The sequence below is a fragment of the Vipera ursinii genome (genome assembly GCF_947247035.1).
Source record: "Vipera ursinii genome assembly, chromosome: 1".
Classification (NCBI taxonomy): Eukaryota; Metazoa; Chordata; class Lepidosauria; order Squamata; family Viperidae; genus Vipera; species Vipera ursinii.
The window spans coordinates 351,569,280-351,585,653 of NC_139512.1; the positions used below are offsets into that span (position 1 = coordinate 351,569,280).

Consider the following 16,374-nt stretch of genomic DNA (forward strand, 5'->3'; position numbering starts at 1 on the left):
GCCTCTTCTCCAATGCAAACCACCCCCCCCCCGCTCTCCCCCACCTCCATTCCTAAATAACAAAATAGTTTTCTTTCCTAACTGTGATGCATAGAAGGAAGCCAAAGAAAGGGATAACACAAAGAGAAAAGGAGAGAAAGGAGGGGTGGAGGAAAAAAACACAACATAAACGACAAGAAGGAAAGCGTGCTGCTTTGCAGAGGACTGAGAAATGACTTGGAGAGGAGGGTAATGAAGAAAAGCAAAGCCGAGAAGACAAAATGGGAAAAAAAATTACTCCAGTGTCTCTCTCCAATTCAATTACATTTTCTTCCAAATTAATGCCTATAGAATTATATATGGAAAGAGTGGTCTAACTTTTAAGGTCTGAGCTCTTTTCTCAGCATTGTCCAGCTCTACGTTCTGCATTTTATTTTATTTTTATTTTTATTTTTATTTTTATTATTATTATTATTATTATTATTATTATTATTATTATTATTATTATTATTTTTATTATTATTGTTGTTGTTGTTGTTGTTGTTATTGTTATTGTTATTATTAACATTCTGCATTAATATTGTTTTTTCTTTTTTCTTTTTTTTCATTTTAATAATTTTATTTAATATGCAAAATATCAAATAAAAAGAAAAAGTAGAAATAAGAAATTAAGGGAGGGAAAAGGAAAGGGGAAGAGAAGGTGTGAGGTACAAGGAAAAAGAAAAAAAAGAAGGGGGTTGACTTCTGTCTTTTTAGCACAGTACAAAATAAAAACACTCTAGCCTCAACTTTTCGTTTTTACAGATTAATATATAACTAGCTATTTCTATAACAGCAAATCTTTCTAATCGACAAAGTCAAAACTGCATATATATATTTTTTTTCAATCACAAGCACAAAATTCAGAAGTGGTATCCAAATGAATAATATACTCAAGTATATTCTCCTCTTTAAATAGAACAATCAATTTTTGCCATATTGCTGTTCATTTACCTATATCACTTATTAATTACATGTATATGCCATGCATCTCGCTATCAAGCTTACAACATGAAAAAAAGATATCATAATAATATCACTGCTGTTGTTTATTTCTTTGCTTATGTTATCCAACTCTGGGTGAGGGAGCCCAGTTCAAGCTGTCCCTAAATCCATACAAAATTATGGGGGGGGAAAATGCACACTAACAAGAAGAAAAAGAGGCAGCTGAGAACACACCATTGACAATAATTAATCATATCTCACAGGGTCCTGATCCCCATGCCGGAGAGAATTGTTGTTGATATTGGTGCTGTTGTTATTATGGTAATATTTTCTCTTTACTGCTGAAGGAGTCTAAGTGGGAAGGGTGAAAAGTGAGAAGGGTGATAAATTTGGAGAAAACATGTGGATTTACTGATCGGCTCATGAGGAATGTGTGATAATTTGACAGGGGTTCCCACTTTTGGGGCGTGAGAGTCACAAAAATCACACCCACAATTTATCCTTAATTCGTCCTTAACGTATCGACGCATCCTTAAATTTATCCTCACTTTATCCTTAACGTTAAGAATGTATCCTTAAATTTATCAAAAGAAATGAAGAAAGCTTTCCAGAAACCAGGAGAGGAATTTGGGGTGGAAAGTATTTAAATTCTTCCAGTCCCCTAAAATAAATCCCTGGTATGAAAATATCACACCTTAAAGCTTCTCTGTTTTTTTTTTTTTTGGTACAGCTTTGCTCTTGAGATTCTAGGATAAGAACAAGGAAGCTCCGGAAAGTCTGAATCATCTCCTCCTGGATTAAAGAGAGAAGGGTTCAAATCACTTTCTGAGCTTTAAAATCACTGCTTGATCTATGTTATAGGTCCACTGTCAGAATAAAATGGAATATCCCAGATAAGCCATCCTGAGCTCTTAAGGTGGGTGAGGGGGGAAAAAAAAAAAAAGAGAGAGAGAGGTTATAAGTGTGAAGAATAAATGCACCACAATAGCCAAATGGAGCTACTGTGTGCTTAGGAAATTCTAGATTTGGGATTTAATGTTATAACGTAAAGTGTCCTTTCCTGATAAAAATAGATAGTAATTTAACATAATATATAAAAGGTAAAGGTTTTCCTGTCCAGTCATGTCCAACTCTATTATATATAATAATTAAACATAATTTAACGTGTCTTCTCTTGATGGAAATAAATAGGACTTCCACGTGTGATCACTCCCAGTTATTTACTTATTCCAGCATTTCATATTGTTGTTTTCTCCCCTCCAACCCTTCCCCCGCCCCTCAGGGCAGCATGCAATATTTTAAATTTGCGGTTTACTTTAAAAAAAAAAATACAAATAGAATTCAAAAAATTCCCATCATTGATGAAAAAGACGCAGCATGTCAAAGAGAGCAGGAATACAATGAGATATAAGCAGCACAGCAATGTAAAAGAATTGAAAATGAAGTCCTTGCTTAAAAGATAAAAATTAAAAATCAAAGAAATTCTAATGCCTGGAAATAAACAAAGTGAACTACCAGATTTTATTCCTCTACCAAGCTTGCAGATTTATTAACTGTCTCCTGATCTTGTTCACGTATTAGCAAAATCTTGATTTGTGGGGGTCTTCCATTCAAATAATGCTGTTTGTATTTAGGAACATCTATATTATCTGAAAGGGACGCGGTGGCTCAGTGGGTTAGGACGCTGAGCTTATCGATCAGAAGGTCGGCAGTTTGGTGGGTCGAATCCCGAGTGCTGCGTAGCAGAGTGAGCGCCTGTTACTCGTCCCAGCTTCTGCCAACCTAGCAGTTCGAAAGCACGTAAAAATGCAAGTAGAAAAATAGGGACCACTACGGTGGGAAGGTAACAGCGTTCCGTGCGCCTTTGGCGTCTAGTCATGCCGGCCATATGACCACAGAGACGTCCTTGGACAAGTGCTGGCTCTTTGGCTTTGAAACGGAGATGAGCACCGGCCCCTAGAGTTGGAAATGACTAGCACGCATGTGCGGGGGAACCTTTACCTTTTACCTTTATGTTATCTGATATTTTTTTAAGATAATGGGAAGATCATTATTTGGAGAGCCAGTACAGTCTAGTGGTTAAGGCATCATATAGAAGCCAGGAGACAGGAAATTCTAGTTCCGCCTTCTTCATGAAACCTGGATAGATGGCTTTGGGCCAATCACTAGGAGACAGTGAGTTCAAATCCTGCCTTAGGCGTGAAAGTAGGCTGAGTAACTTTGGGCCAGTCTCCAGGAAACGTTGAGTTCTACTCCTGCCTTCTTCACGAAACCCAGACAGATGACTTTTAGCCAATCATCAGGAAACTTTAAGTTCTAATCCATGAAAGCCAGCTTTGAACCACCCACTCTCTCTCTCAGTCCAACCCACCTCACAAGGTTGTTGTTGTAGGGAAAATAGGAGGCAGGAAATTAGGTATGTTTGCTGCCTTTAGGTACTTACAAAGTAATGAAAGGCAGGTTCTTAAAAAAATATAATAAATAATAATATAACCTCGCTACGAGATGGGTGGCCCAAGTAAGTAAGTAAGTAAGTAAGTAAGTAAGTAAGTAAGTAAGTAAGTAAATAAGTACATACATACATACATACATACATACATACATACATAAAGATCACCGCCAGTATTCCAAAATGGAAATGCTAGTCCTATATGCCAGGGGTCCCCAACCTTATCCATTTTATGACTTGTGGACTTCAACTCCCAGAATTCCTCAGCTAGCCATGCATGGCTGGCTGAGGAATTCTGGGAGTTGAAGTCCACAAGTCATAAAGTGGACAAGGATGGGGACCTCTGCTATATCCCCTGTTGGAGATGGCATCTTTAACTGGTAAGACTGAAAAGGAGAAATTGGTGGGAAGTATCAGCCTTACATTATTACAACACAAAGCCTGGAGTCTATATCGGCAATGCGAGATATGAAAGTTATTCCGAAAAGTTTATTGACGTGCTTGGATTTCTCCTATTAAGAAAAAGCGAGAAGTTTAGATCTTATTTTGAGTTAAGGGGCTTGTTTCTTTGTTTTTTTACTCTTGTTTACTGCAAAACTTTTCTTAATGCGAAAGTCTCGGAATTTTTATTCCTATCCTGGCCAATGTCAGGGCTTGCAGTCTCCTGACTATAACCAGGCCATGAAGTCATGGTGCCAAGTTTTAATAAAAACCTTGCAGTTGTTGCAGTTTGTTGGGGGATCTTCTGTACAGACCCCCATCATTGGGTACAAGTAATCCAGTGGTGGGATTCAGCCGGTTCGCATCACTTCAGCAGAACCGGTTTTGTTGCCCAGGCCCGGAAGGGACTATTCTGTCCCAGCCCATGTGAGTCCTTGTTATGCTCACAAGGAGAAACCCCTCTTCCAATCAAGCAGGCAGGAACCACAAGAAAAACTCAAACCCCTTTTATTCTCACAGACCTGAGTCAATGTCCAAGGCAAACATACACAGTTCACAAAAACTCCATCCTCGACATGAACGGTTGCCTTTGGCAACCAGCACCTCCCACACCTTCCCTTTTATTATTCAGCCAAGACTTGGCTTCCTAATGCCTTCTCCTTTGCCTTGGAGCCGCCCTCTTATGTTCCTCTGTCCTACTCGCTTCTCTTGCCTGCGCTTTCATGCATCCTGGATTGGTCCCAAGTGTTCTTCATCACTATCCAACTCAGGCTCCCAGCACAGCTGTGTCTCAGCCTGAGCACAAGTAGAGGGGCCAGGTTCCTTATCTGACTGTAAGTCTTGGAGCTCCTCAAAGCCTTCCTTTGACTCTAATGTCACTCCAGGCCCCTCCTCCTCCTCCTCCTCCTCATCTGATTCCTCAGACTCAGCTGCCGGATCCACGGGCTGGCGAGGAATCACAACAGGGACTTCCGGAAGCAGCATCCACACAGAGATCCGGTTGTTCACATATTTAAATCCCATCAATGAAGTAATCCTCAATTTAACAAACACAATTGAGCCCAAAATTTCTTTTGCTAAGTGAAACAGTTGTTAAGTTAGTTTTGCCTCATTTTACGACCTTGCTTACCACAGTTATTAAGTGTATCACTGCTGTTGTTAAGTTAGCAATGTGGTGGTTAAGTGAATGTGGCTTCCCCCATTGGCTTTCCCTGTCAGCTGGTCACAAAAGGGGATCACAGGACCCCGGGGACGCTGCGACTGTCATAAATACAAGTTGTCAAGTGCCTGAATTTTGATTAAATAACCATGGGGATGCTGCAAAGATTGTTAAGTATGAAAATCAGATGTACGTTGCTTTTTTCAGCACCATTGTAACTTGGAACAGTTGCTAAATGGGCCATCATAAGTTGAGGACTACCTGTGCTGTGGAAATTGGCCATCCTTGAGATATTTCTGCTCTCATTATTAAGGAGCTCCTGGCAGCTTGTTAAGAGATTTGGGGGGCTATCCTTTTAACTAATAATAAAGTTTAAAATCCCCCCAAAATCCAAAAGCACCAACTGCCTGGGCATCCAATCTGACACTGGACAAAAGAGAGTCCTGAAGCACCTTTTCTGAACTTTTATTAAAAGCTTGGGTGAGCTGCGTTTCATTTAATCCAGCGCGTAGATTGGCTCGACGGGTGAATGCATCAGATGAAGCGAGCCTCAGCTCACAAAAGCCACAGCCTTTTAGTACATTTTGTTAGTCAGACAACCTGCTCAGGGACTCCATGTTCTATTTTGTTGCAATATAATGCCGAATTGTTCTCCCTCCCTTTCAAAAAAAACCTCTGCTTTTTTTTGCAATCATAAAATAATCTGCAGTACAGAGGGTTGTTGTCTTGCAGACGTTTCATTACCAAACTAGGTAACTTCATCAGCGCTAGTGGGGAGTGGGGTTTGTGGTGATGAGAATGAGGAGGAGGAGGAGGAGGAGGAGGAGGAAAAAAGGGGAGGAAGATGAGAAGGAGGAAGAGGAGTGGGAAGTCCTTGGTGCTCTCTGAGCTTGGTTGTTGTCTTGCAGATGTTTCATTACCAAACTAGGTAACTTCATTAGTGCTAGTAGGGAGTAGGATTTGTGATGATGATGATGATGATGATGATGATGAGGGGGAGGAGGAGGAGGAGGGAAAAAGGGGAAGAAGATGAGAAGGAGGAAGAGGACTGGGAAGTCCTTGGTGCTCTCTGAGCTTGGTTGTTGTCTTGCAGGCGTTTCATTACCAAACTAAGTAACTTCATCAGTGCTAGTAGGGAGTAGGGTTTGCTCTCATTTTATATTCTGACTGGCTTGCCCTGTCAGTGGGAGTAATCTTGCAGGTTCTTTGGTTGGGCTGTTTATTGTTAGCTTTGGTGGAGCAGTGGGCTAATGCCTCCTTAAGTAACACCAGCTGCCTGCAATTAGTGCAGGTTCGCATCCCACCAGGCTCAAGGTTCACTCAGCCTTCCATCCTTCCGAGGTAGGTAAAATGAGGACCCAGATTGTTGGGGGCAATAAGCTGACTTTGTAATAATGCAGCTTGGGGTGTGTGTGAAAGCCCCAATAAGCAGGCATATACATAGAATGAAGGCTACTGCTAAGCTTGTAAGCCGCCCTGAGTCTTCGGAGAAGGGCGGGATATAAATAAAAGGTAAAGGTAAAGGTTCCCCCGCACATGCGTGCTAGTCGTTTCCGACTCTAGGGGCCGGTGCTCATCTCCGTTTCAAAGCCGTTTGTCCAAGGACGTCTCCGTCTCTGTGGTCATGTGGCCGGCATGACTAGACGGCAAAGGCGCACAGAGCGCTGTTACCTTCCCACCGTAGTGGTCCCTATTTTACTACTTGTATTTTTACGTGCTTTCGAACTGCTAGGTTGGCAGAAGCTGGGACGAGTAACAGGATATAAATGGAATTAAAATAAAATAAATAAATAAAAATAAAAATAGCTTGTTTGTGATATTGCTTGCTTCTTGATTGTTGGCCTAACGATGGTATAACACCCAGATTAACATTTGAGCAGCGCTCAAGTAAACAATACCCCAGACAACCTAGCAGTAAACAGTTCAACTAAGGAATCTCCAAAACCCATTTTCACTGATATAGGGCAAGCCACCAGAATATAGAATGAAAGCAAACCCCACTCCCTTCTGGCACTGACGAGGTTACTTAGTTGGGTCATGAAACGTCTTCAAGAAAACCACCCAGCTCAGAGAGCAACAAGGACCCCCTCCTCATTTCAACCCTGTGCTACAAATATCGATAATCTCCTATATAGTGAAAAACTTCACTTCAGGCCTTCCGCTGTACGATCCACTGCAAACTTTAGCTCTGCTGAATGTAAAACTCCTTCTCTTGCATTCCAGCTCCGAGTCGGAAATTGGATTCAGCAGCTGAAATGAACCTTTCTCATTCAGTGACTTTCACTGACTTTCCCTCCAATCTCCTGTGACTTGTTAATTATTTTGGCTTTTCTTTCTGTACAAAGGCATCCCACCCCTCTACACTGTTCCATTGTTTGATGTGGAGTTGGATGGTGCATTGATTTGAGAAAGGGAAAGGATGTCGCTTAGGCTGAGACGGAGCTGCCAGTCAGGGTAAACCTGTTGGCAGTTCCCTCCCTCCCATCCAGGGCACAAGCGTTGCTTGAGCAGAGTCCGCAAGATTGTCTGGGACGCTACACAGCTTCTCCATGACCCGTTTTCCTCGTTCCTTTCTGGGAGGGGTGGGGGGTGGGGGGGCCTCCATTGTATCCAAAGCAGATTCAGTCACAGTTTGGTTCCATACAGCATCAACCTTGTGAACTCTACAGCTTCCTCCTTCCACGACGTGTTCAAGATGGCTAGTGATTAATACTTATATTATTAATATGTTAGGGTGTAGGTTTATACATATGCTACATATGGCATGTTTAATTGTGTGTTATGTATGTGCACACTTTTGAGAGCAAGCAACAAAATTTCATTTTTAATGTGTGCCAATGTGCCCACAGTAAAAAATGGCAATAAAGGTTGTCTGTCTGTCTGTCTGTCTGTCTGTCTGTCTGTCTGTCTGTCTGTCTGTCTATCTATCTATCTATCTATCTATCCCTATCATCCATCTATCTATCTATCTATCTATCTATCTATCTATCTATCTATCTATCTATCTATCTATCTATCTATCTATCTATCTATCTATCTATCTATCTATCCCTATCATCCATCCATCTATCTATCTATCTATCTATCTATCTATCTATCTATCTATCTATCTATCTATCTATCTATCTATCTATCTATCCATCCATCCATCCATCCAATCCATCTATCTATCTATCTATCTATCTATCTATCTATCTATCTATCTATCTATCTATCTATCTATCTATCTATCTATCTATCTATCTATCTATCTATCTATCTATCCCTATCATCCATCCATCCATCCATCCATCCATCCATCCATCCATCCATCCATCCATCTATCTATCTATCTATCTATCTATCTATCTATCTATCTATCTATCTATCTATCTATCTATCTATCTATCTCAACCTTGGCAACTTTAAGAAGTCTGGACTTCAAGTGACGCTCACTGGGGACGTCTGGAAATTGAAGTCCAGACTTCTTAAAGTTGCCAAGGCTGAGAAATACTGCTGTCAACAATACTGGAATAAATAGGCCAGTGGTTCGGGTCAGGAAAAGAGTATGCTTTGTGTCAACAGATTGAAAGTCTTGTTTCTCTGATAAAGGAGAAAATCAAAGTCCCAAAGGCAGGCAAGCCTTGGGCTCTCGGTCAACTATCTGTAAGTCCACACAACTGCCACACATGTTCCAAGATAGACTGCCTCTGACTCTGGGAGTTCTATTTAGCTCTGTAGAGAAATGGAATCTACACATTTTTCTCTTGAGCTAGTCTCCTTGTCAGGTCTTCTAAACCAGTGCTCTGTTTCACCAACGCCAGGGCATGTAAACTGAGTTCTTTTTTGTCACTGTAAGACATTTGAAACCAAGCCTTTGATGCCAAACCCCATCTCTCAGCTCAAGCAAAGCAAAATCAGCTCGGATAAGGTCTCCCCAGCCAAGAAAGTGCCTCACCTGAGTGCAAACTGTTCTCTTTGGCAGAGTTGCTGTTGCTCAGATAATCTTCTTTGCAGACAAATTTGTTCTCATCAATGATGTAAAGTTCCTCGCCGGTTGACAGTTGCTTGTTGCACATCATGCAAGTGAAACAGTTCAAATGAAAGACTTTGCTCCTGGCCCTCCGGACCAAATCGCTGGGAGAGATGCCCTGTGCGCAGCCAGCACACTTTGTACCAAAACACCTGGATGGAGGGGAATGGGAGAGAGAAGGGGGGAGGGAGGGAATGGGGGAAAGGAAGGAAGAGAAGAAGAAAGGAAAAGAATGGAAGATCAATGGGAAGAAGGGGAGGGAGGGAGGGAATAAGAAAAAGGAAGGGAGAGATGAAGAAAGAATGGAAGATAAAGGGGAAGGAAGGAAGGAAGGAAGGAAGGAAGGAAGGAAGGAAGGAAGGAAGGAAGTTAAAAGGGAAGGAAGGAAAAAGGAAGGGAGAAAGAGGAAAAGGAAGGAAGGAAAAAGGGAAGAAAAGGAAGGGGGAGGGAGGGAGGGAGGAAGGAAAAGAAAGAAAGTTAAAAGGGAAGGAAGGAAAGAAAAAGAGGAAGGGAAGAAGAGGAAAAGGAAGAAAGGAAGGGAAAAAGGAAGAAAAGGAAGGGAGGGAGGAAGGAAGGAAGGAAAGAAGGAAGGAAAAGAAGTTAAAAGGGAAGGAAGGAAGGGAAAAGAGGAAGGGAAGAAAAGGAAGAAAGGAAGGGAAAGGAGGGAAGAAAAGGGAGAGGAAGGGAGGGAGGGAGGGAGGGAGGGAGGAAGGAAGGAAGGAAGGAAAGAAGGAAGGAAGGAAGGAAGGAAGGAAGGAAGGAAGGAAGGAAGGAAGGAAGAACAGATCACCAGTGATTCAGATGAAGCATTTTTCTGGTAAAAAAAAACTGAAGAGGGATAACCATGAATCCCACCCAATTAGACTGGCCAATCCACCCACCTGGTGCATCTTAGATCTACTGGGTCAACTCCTTTGATTTATTTATTTAGCACCTTCCCCCTTATTTTTCCCCACAACAACCCTGCACAATAGGTTGGGCTAGGAATGCTACCCTGCTCAAAGCCACCCAGAGAAACACTGTGTCTAAGGGAGGATTAAAACCTGGGTCTCTTTGCTCTTAATCCATCATCTTCACTAAACTGATTCTCTGGCTGAGAGAAAAGGATGACTTTGAGAGATCTTCTCTGGCTGAGGGAAGATTAGAACCCAGGTCTCTGTGCTCCTAGACCAGCATCTTCTCCACTACCTCATATGGGCTTTGGAGCTGAGAGAACATGATTAGTTCGAAGTCCCCCAGGAGCTTCCGTAGCTGAAGCCAGCGTGCTTGAAACTCTGTGGACTTCAAGTCCCAGAATTCCCCAGCCAGCATGCTTGAAGCTCTGTGGACTTAAGTCAGCGTGCTTTAAAATGCTTAAAAATATTTAAAGACTTGAGACTTAAGAAACATCTTAAAAAGAAGTCTACACATCTTAAAGTTGCTAAGGTCGATAAAGACTCTTTTACATATACATAAAAAGGACGCGGTGGCTCAGTGGGTTAGGACGCTGAGCTTGTCGATCATAAGGTCGGCAGTTTGGCGGATCGAATCCCGAGTGCCGCGTAACAGAGCGCCTGTTACTCATCCCAGCTTCTGCCAACCTAGCAGTTCGAAAGCACGTAAAAATGCAAGTAGAAAAATAGGGACCACTACGGTGGGAAGGTAACAGCGTTCCGTGCGCCTTTGGCGTCTAGTCATGCCGGCCACATGACCACGGAGACGTCCTTGGACAAGCGCTGGCTCTTCGGCTTTAAAACGGAGATGAGCACCGGCCCCTAGAGTCGGAAACGACTAGCACGCATATGCGGGGGGGGGGGGAACCTTTACCTTTACCTTACATATACATAATATTTCACTAGTAAATGCTATTTTAAGCCAATTTGCTCTTTTTTGTTTTTTTGAAAATCTCTTTCCGTAGGTATTGTCAGCTGAAGTCATTGGAAAAAAAAAAGAACACCATGAACTTGGAATAATGGTCTGCTTTTTAAAAGTAATCTTTTCTTTCTCATAGCAGCCAGAACACAGTCATAAAAGGGTGGGCAAAATATGGCTAGGGGGCAGCATTGAGCCAACATTGGCAAATCTCAGGAAGAGAAGCTGAATTGAACTGAGTTAATATGGAATGAACGCCCCCAGGAGATCCCAAAATAAAGAGTGCGCCTATTGCATTTTCATTTTCTGGCAAAACAGCAGAAACAGGACAACAATGTAACATTTTAAGCATCCATAGATCAAAAAATTAGGTTGCTAAGTGCACGTTCACTGAAAGGGAACACTATTTCTCTCCACCAGCTACAGAAAAATGATATACGGGAAGAGAAAGAGGCTTTCTGCTTATTAGTACCAAACTTAAAAATAAGTTTCTCAACACTCCTCCGTCCCCTGGCTGGGGAATTCTGGGAGCTGAAGTCCACCCATCTTAAAACAGCCAAGGTTGAGAAACACTGACTTTATTACAACATGTTGAAAATGTCAAGAATAAAACCTCAGTATTGTCAGAAAGTAAACCTCAATGCATTTCTGAACATGTGCAGAAGACCAACACAAACCACCCCCACCCCACCTCCCGTTTCCTTGTAATGAGATTTTATACCAGGGGGTCTTCAAACTTGGCCCTTTTATGACTTGTGGACTTCAACTCCCAGAATTCCTCAGCCAGGCACGGTGGTTAAGTGAATCTTAAGCCGAGGACAACCCGTATTCCATAAATACACCTCCAAACAGTCAGGAAAGGGTCATCTCTGAATTGTTTTATTTATTTCTTTATATCCTGCGTTTATTATTTTGACAGGTAACTCAGGGTGTCAAGCTACACTGTTTAACATACCTTCTTCTTATTTTACCCACAACGACAGTGGGTCGGGGCCGAGAGAGAGTGAATTATTTAATCACCCTGATGACTAGAAGGCTTGCTGAAGACGATCGAGACACAATAAAATCAGGATATCTGCTTTAAACCTGTTTCCTAACTGAAGATCAAGGTAAAAACATCTCCCTCAAGTCCAATTCCATCAAGCTGTCTTGGCAACGACATGGAAGTAATTGGTGTTGTTGGGGTTACAGGTTAGCCTATATAGCCTCAGTATATCTCTTGGTGGTCTCCTATCCAACTAATAACCAGGTCCCGTCCTGCTTAGCTTCCCAACTGGCTACTTGCTGAGAGCTCCTTGACAGGAAGAGCAAAAAATAAAAGGAGGAAAAAAAAATCAGTATACAGTAGAAGCCCATATATGGTGTTATTTTTATTCTTTCTTTCTTTCTGATCCAAACAAGCACTCCAGGAAGTAAAATGATAATAGACAGTGTGGGGGGGGAATCAAAAGCATAAAATTAACGCTTCAATCAGTTAACCAGTAAGAACCGAGCGATACGAGGTGGCTTTTCTAAATACCAAGAGAGAATATGGCTTAGAGCAGGCCATCCTGTTAAACTCTGAAAGGATTTATTTGCATGTATATAGCATGTTACATGAACCCAACCACGGCATTTTGATCATCCCGATTTAGAGGTTTAGCACCGAGCAGTCATAACTGAATACAAATTACAGTTTCCATTACATTTCATCAGATGCACAGCGCTGCCTACTTACCGATAATAAAATCCCCGTGTCCGCAAGATGTATTTATTTATTCATTTGTTCATTGCGTTTATGACCCTTCTTTTTTTTTGCAGCATGCGCTTCTCTGAATCAATTCCGTTTCCCCCCCCCAAAAAAGCAATTATACAAGATTCTCTCTCTCTCTCTCTCTCTCTCTCTCTCTCTCATATTCTCTCGGTTTTATCCCATGAAAACAACCCTGTGAGGTAGGCCTGGACTGAAAGTTGAGCAATTGGTTCAAAATCACTCTTGGGGCCTCTGTGGCTCAAGAAGAATTAAAACCAGAGATTTTAATAGAAGCTTGGAGGTTTCTATTTAGTGTCCCCGATCCTGACGGAAGTCAACCCTAGCTGTCCTTTGGAAGGACAGATCCTGAAGCTTTGGGCACAGTACAGAGAAGAGCAACAGAGATGATTAATGGATTGGAGGCTAAAACATATAAGGAACGGTTGCTGGAATTGGGTATGTCTAGTTTAACGAAGAGAAGGATTAGGAGTGACATAATAGCAGTCTTCCAGTATCTCAGGGGCTGCCCCAAAGAAGAGGGAGTCAAGCTATTCTCCACAGCACCTGAAGGCAGGACAAGAAGCAACGGATGGAAACTCATCAAGGAGAGAAGCAACCTAGAACTAAGGAGAAACTTCCTGACAGTTAGAACAACTAACCAGTGGGACAACCTGCCTCCAGAAGCGGTGGATGCTCCAACACTGGAAGTTTTTAAGAAGAGACTGGACAGCCATTTGTCTGAAATGGTATAGGGTTTTCTGCCTGAGCAGGGGGTTAGACTAGATGACCTCTAAGGTACCTTCCAATTACTACTACTACTACTACTACTACTATTATTATTATTATTATTATTATTATTATTATTATTATTATTATTATTATTATTATTTAAGAGAGAGAGGGGGGGGCTCCTTGGAAAAGAATCTGAGGTTGAGAAAGATATAAGGCAGAAGAAGAAGGGGACGGTCGAGGATGGGAGGGTTAGATGGTGTCATCAACGCAACAAACTTGAATTTGGGCAAACTCAGACCTGACTTAGCAACTAAACAACAACAACCACAACCACAACAAATCTATTGTCTTGTCTGGTGACCATTTACAGATCATCTTCAATTTACAACAACAGTTCCTTTAGTAACAATGTGACAACGGCACTGAAAAAAGTGACTTATAACCATTTTTCACACTTATGACCGTTGCAGCATCCCCATAGTCACGTGATTTACATTTGGGTGCTTGGCAACTGACTCATATTTATGATGGTTGCAGTGTCCCCGGGGGTCACCTGATCCCCTTTTGCAACCTTCTCACGAGCAAAGTCAGTGCGGAAGTCCGATTCGCTTAACCACCATGTGACTAACGTAACAATTGCAGCGATTCACTTAGCAACGGTGGCAAGAAAGGTTGTAAGATGGAGCAAAGCTCACTTCACAAATGTCTCACTTTGCAACGGAAATTTGAGGCTTGACTGTGGCCATTAGTCAAGGAACGGCCTGTATTTATTCGAAGCGTGTATATGTAGCATGTTGACTTTTTTTATTCCACTGATATTTACTTTTCAAAATTTTAATGTATTATTAGCCATCCAGAGTTGGCAGTCGCAAGGATGGCAGCCCTATAAATCAACTGAATGTTTGAATGACTGAATGATTCAATAGTTCGGTCCATCAGTCTCTGGATAAAAGAGCAGACAATTCCTTGAGCCTGTTTTGGTCATCAAACTATCTAAATCCTGTGTGAGCCTAGATTTTTTTACAAAGCCGGTGTACACAGGAGTGGTGGGTTCCCAGACAATGATCAGATGTTGGAGAAGCTTAGCAATGTCACTCCATTCAGCCACAAAGCCAATCTGACTTACCAATCCATAATCCATACCCTGGTACCCCTGTCCTGAAAGACCTTAGTGGATTTCTGGACATTAAACAAAGGTGGACATGGCTAGGATGTGCTTGGAAGACCACCAAGAGATTCACAGGCTGTAAGTTAGGTTCACTAGAACAAAGCAAAAACCAAAAGCATCACTTCCTAAGGGAAAAAAATAATTGTCCACGGAGTCACTAGATGTGAAGTCCAGATTAATTTTTTTTTTAGGGGAGGATCATAAACCGAATGACAAACTAACAGTGTTACTCTTAATTAAGAATTTAGAATTAGATTCTTAAACATTAACACTCACAACTTTTACTTTAGCAATATCCTTCCAGATCCCATTTGAGAGCCGAGTTTAAAATAAATTCAGTAGATGAGCAAAATTCCCAAATCAACCAACCCTCTTCTTTCCTATCCTCATCTATGGGGATGGAGATGGGTTACAAGACAAGGCCAAAAGAGGCAATGGAATTGCTGCAGATTTTTTTCTGATGTGATAAGTAAGTAAAGGAGGGAGGGAGGGAGGGAGGGAGGGAGGAAGGAAGGAAGGAAGGAAGGAAGGAAGGAAGGAAGGAAGGAAGGAAGGAAGGAAGGATGGATATGAATGGTTACAGCTGAGCCCCTAGAAGCCATAGGGAGTCTCAGTAAGTTTATTTATTTATTCGTTAAATTTATTTGCTGCCCATCTTGCCATGGGGACGAAGTTCTGCATTTAGGACATTTTTGGTAGCATCTATATTTATTCCTTATCTCTTTCTGCTTCTACCCCCAATTTAATATACCTATAATAACTGTATAATGCATATCAGTGCAGATTTGGTTTCAAATTCTATCAAGAAGTAAGCAGCTTGATCCCCAGAGCCAGATGTTGCCCCAAACATCTTTGGGTTTCCCCTTCCCATTCTCCCCCCACCCCCACAAATTCTGATCCTAGTTGCTGAAAATCGGTGCTTTATTTTCCTTCCATTGTGAGATGGGAAACCCTAAAAAAATATGTATATATATATGTAGCCTTCTCTCCGAAATGGGAACTTCCCCACAACTGGGAAACATTTAGAGAAAGAGACCAAGAAGAAATTCAGGCAGCGACTGTAAGGAGCCTCTAAAAGTGCCCTTATTTCTAGCAGCATCTTCCCTAACATCTTAAGTGCCGGGAACTTAGTACCAATGAAGAGATGTTGACATTCCAATTTCCAATGGCTTTTTTTTTTTGAACCTGGTACCAACCCACCCACAACAAAGGGTGGGGGCCTAATTGCCACCTTTAAATATATTAAAGGGTTCTAGAAGGCAGTATTTTCAACATTAAGCAAAAATCAAGAACAGGGGGGGGGACATACTGTAACCTCAGACTGACAGGAGGGAAATCCACAAGTCGTGTTAGAAAGGATGACTTTACAGAAAGAGTAGTGAGAGCTTGGAACTTTCTTCCAGCAGAAAGAAAGAAAGAAAGAAAGAAAGAAAGAAAGAAAGAAAGAAAGAAAGAAAGAAAGAAAGAAAGAGAGAGAAGGGAGAAGGGAAGAAGAAGGAAGGAAGGAAGGAAGGAAGGAAGGAAGGAAGGAAGGAAGGAAGGAAGGGAGGGAGGGAGGGAGGGAGGGAGGGAGGAAAATCAGGTTAAATGGATGCTTGGAATGTTAAAAATAAAGAGGTGGCATAATTCACTTATGAAAGAAAGAAAGAAAGAAAGAAAGAAAGAAAGAAAGAAAGAAAGAAAGAAAGAAAGAAAGAAAGAAAAGGGAGAAGGAAGGGAGGGAGGGGAGGGAGGGTGGGAGGGAGGGAAGGAGAAAAATCAGGTTAAATGGATGCTTGGAATGTTAAAAATAAAGAGGTGGCATAATTCACTTATGAAAGAAAGAAAGAAGAAAAAAGAGAAAGAAAGAAAGAAAGATAGAAAGAAA

At 41.7% G+C, this 16,374-nt stretch overlaps 1 protein-coding gene across 1 annotated transcript in view; it reads right to left on the bottom strand.

Moving 5' to 3' along the window:
* The window catches only part of LHX1 (LIM homeobox 1), a gene marked incomplete at both ends in the record, with an annotated part of 53,710 nt that extends 43,493 nt beyond the window's left edge, over positions 1-10,217 (bottom strand). The window contains 2 exons of the mRNA XM_083350234.1: positions 8,950-9,176; positions 10,213-10,217. Of these exons, the coding sequence (XP_083206360.1) occupies positions 8,950-9,176; positions 10,213-10,217 (232 nt within the window). The remainder of the gene's footprint in view (positions 1-8,949; positions 9,177-10,212) is intronic.
* Positions 10,218-16,374: the final 6,157 nt, after the last annotated feature.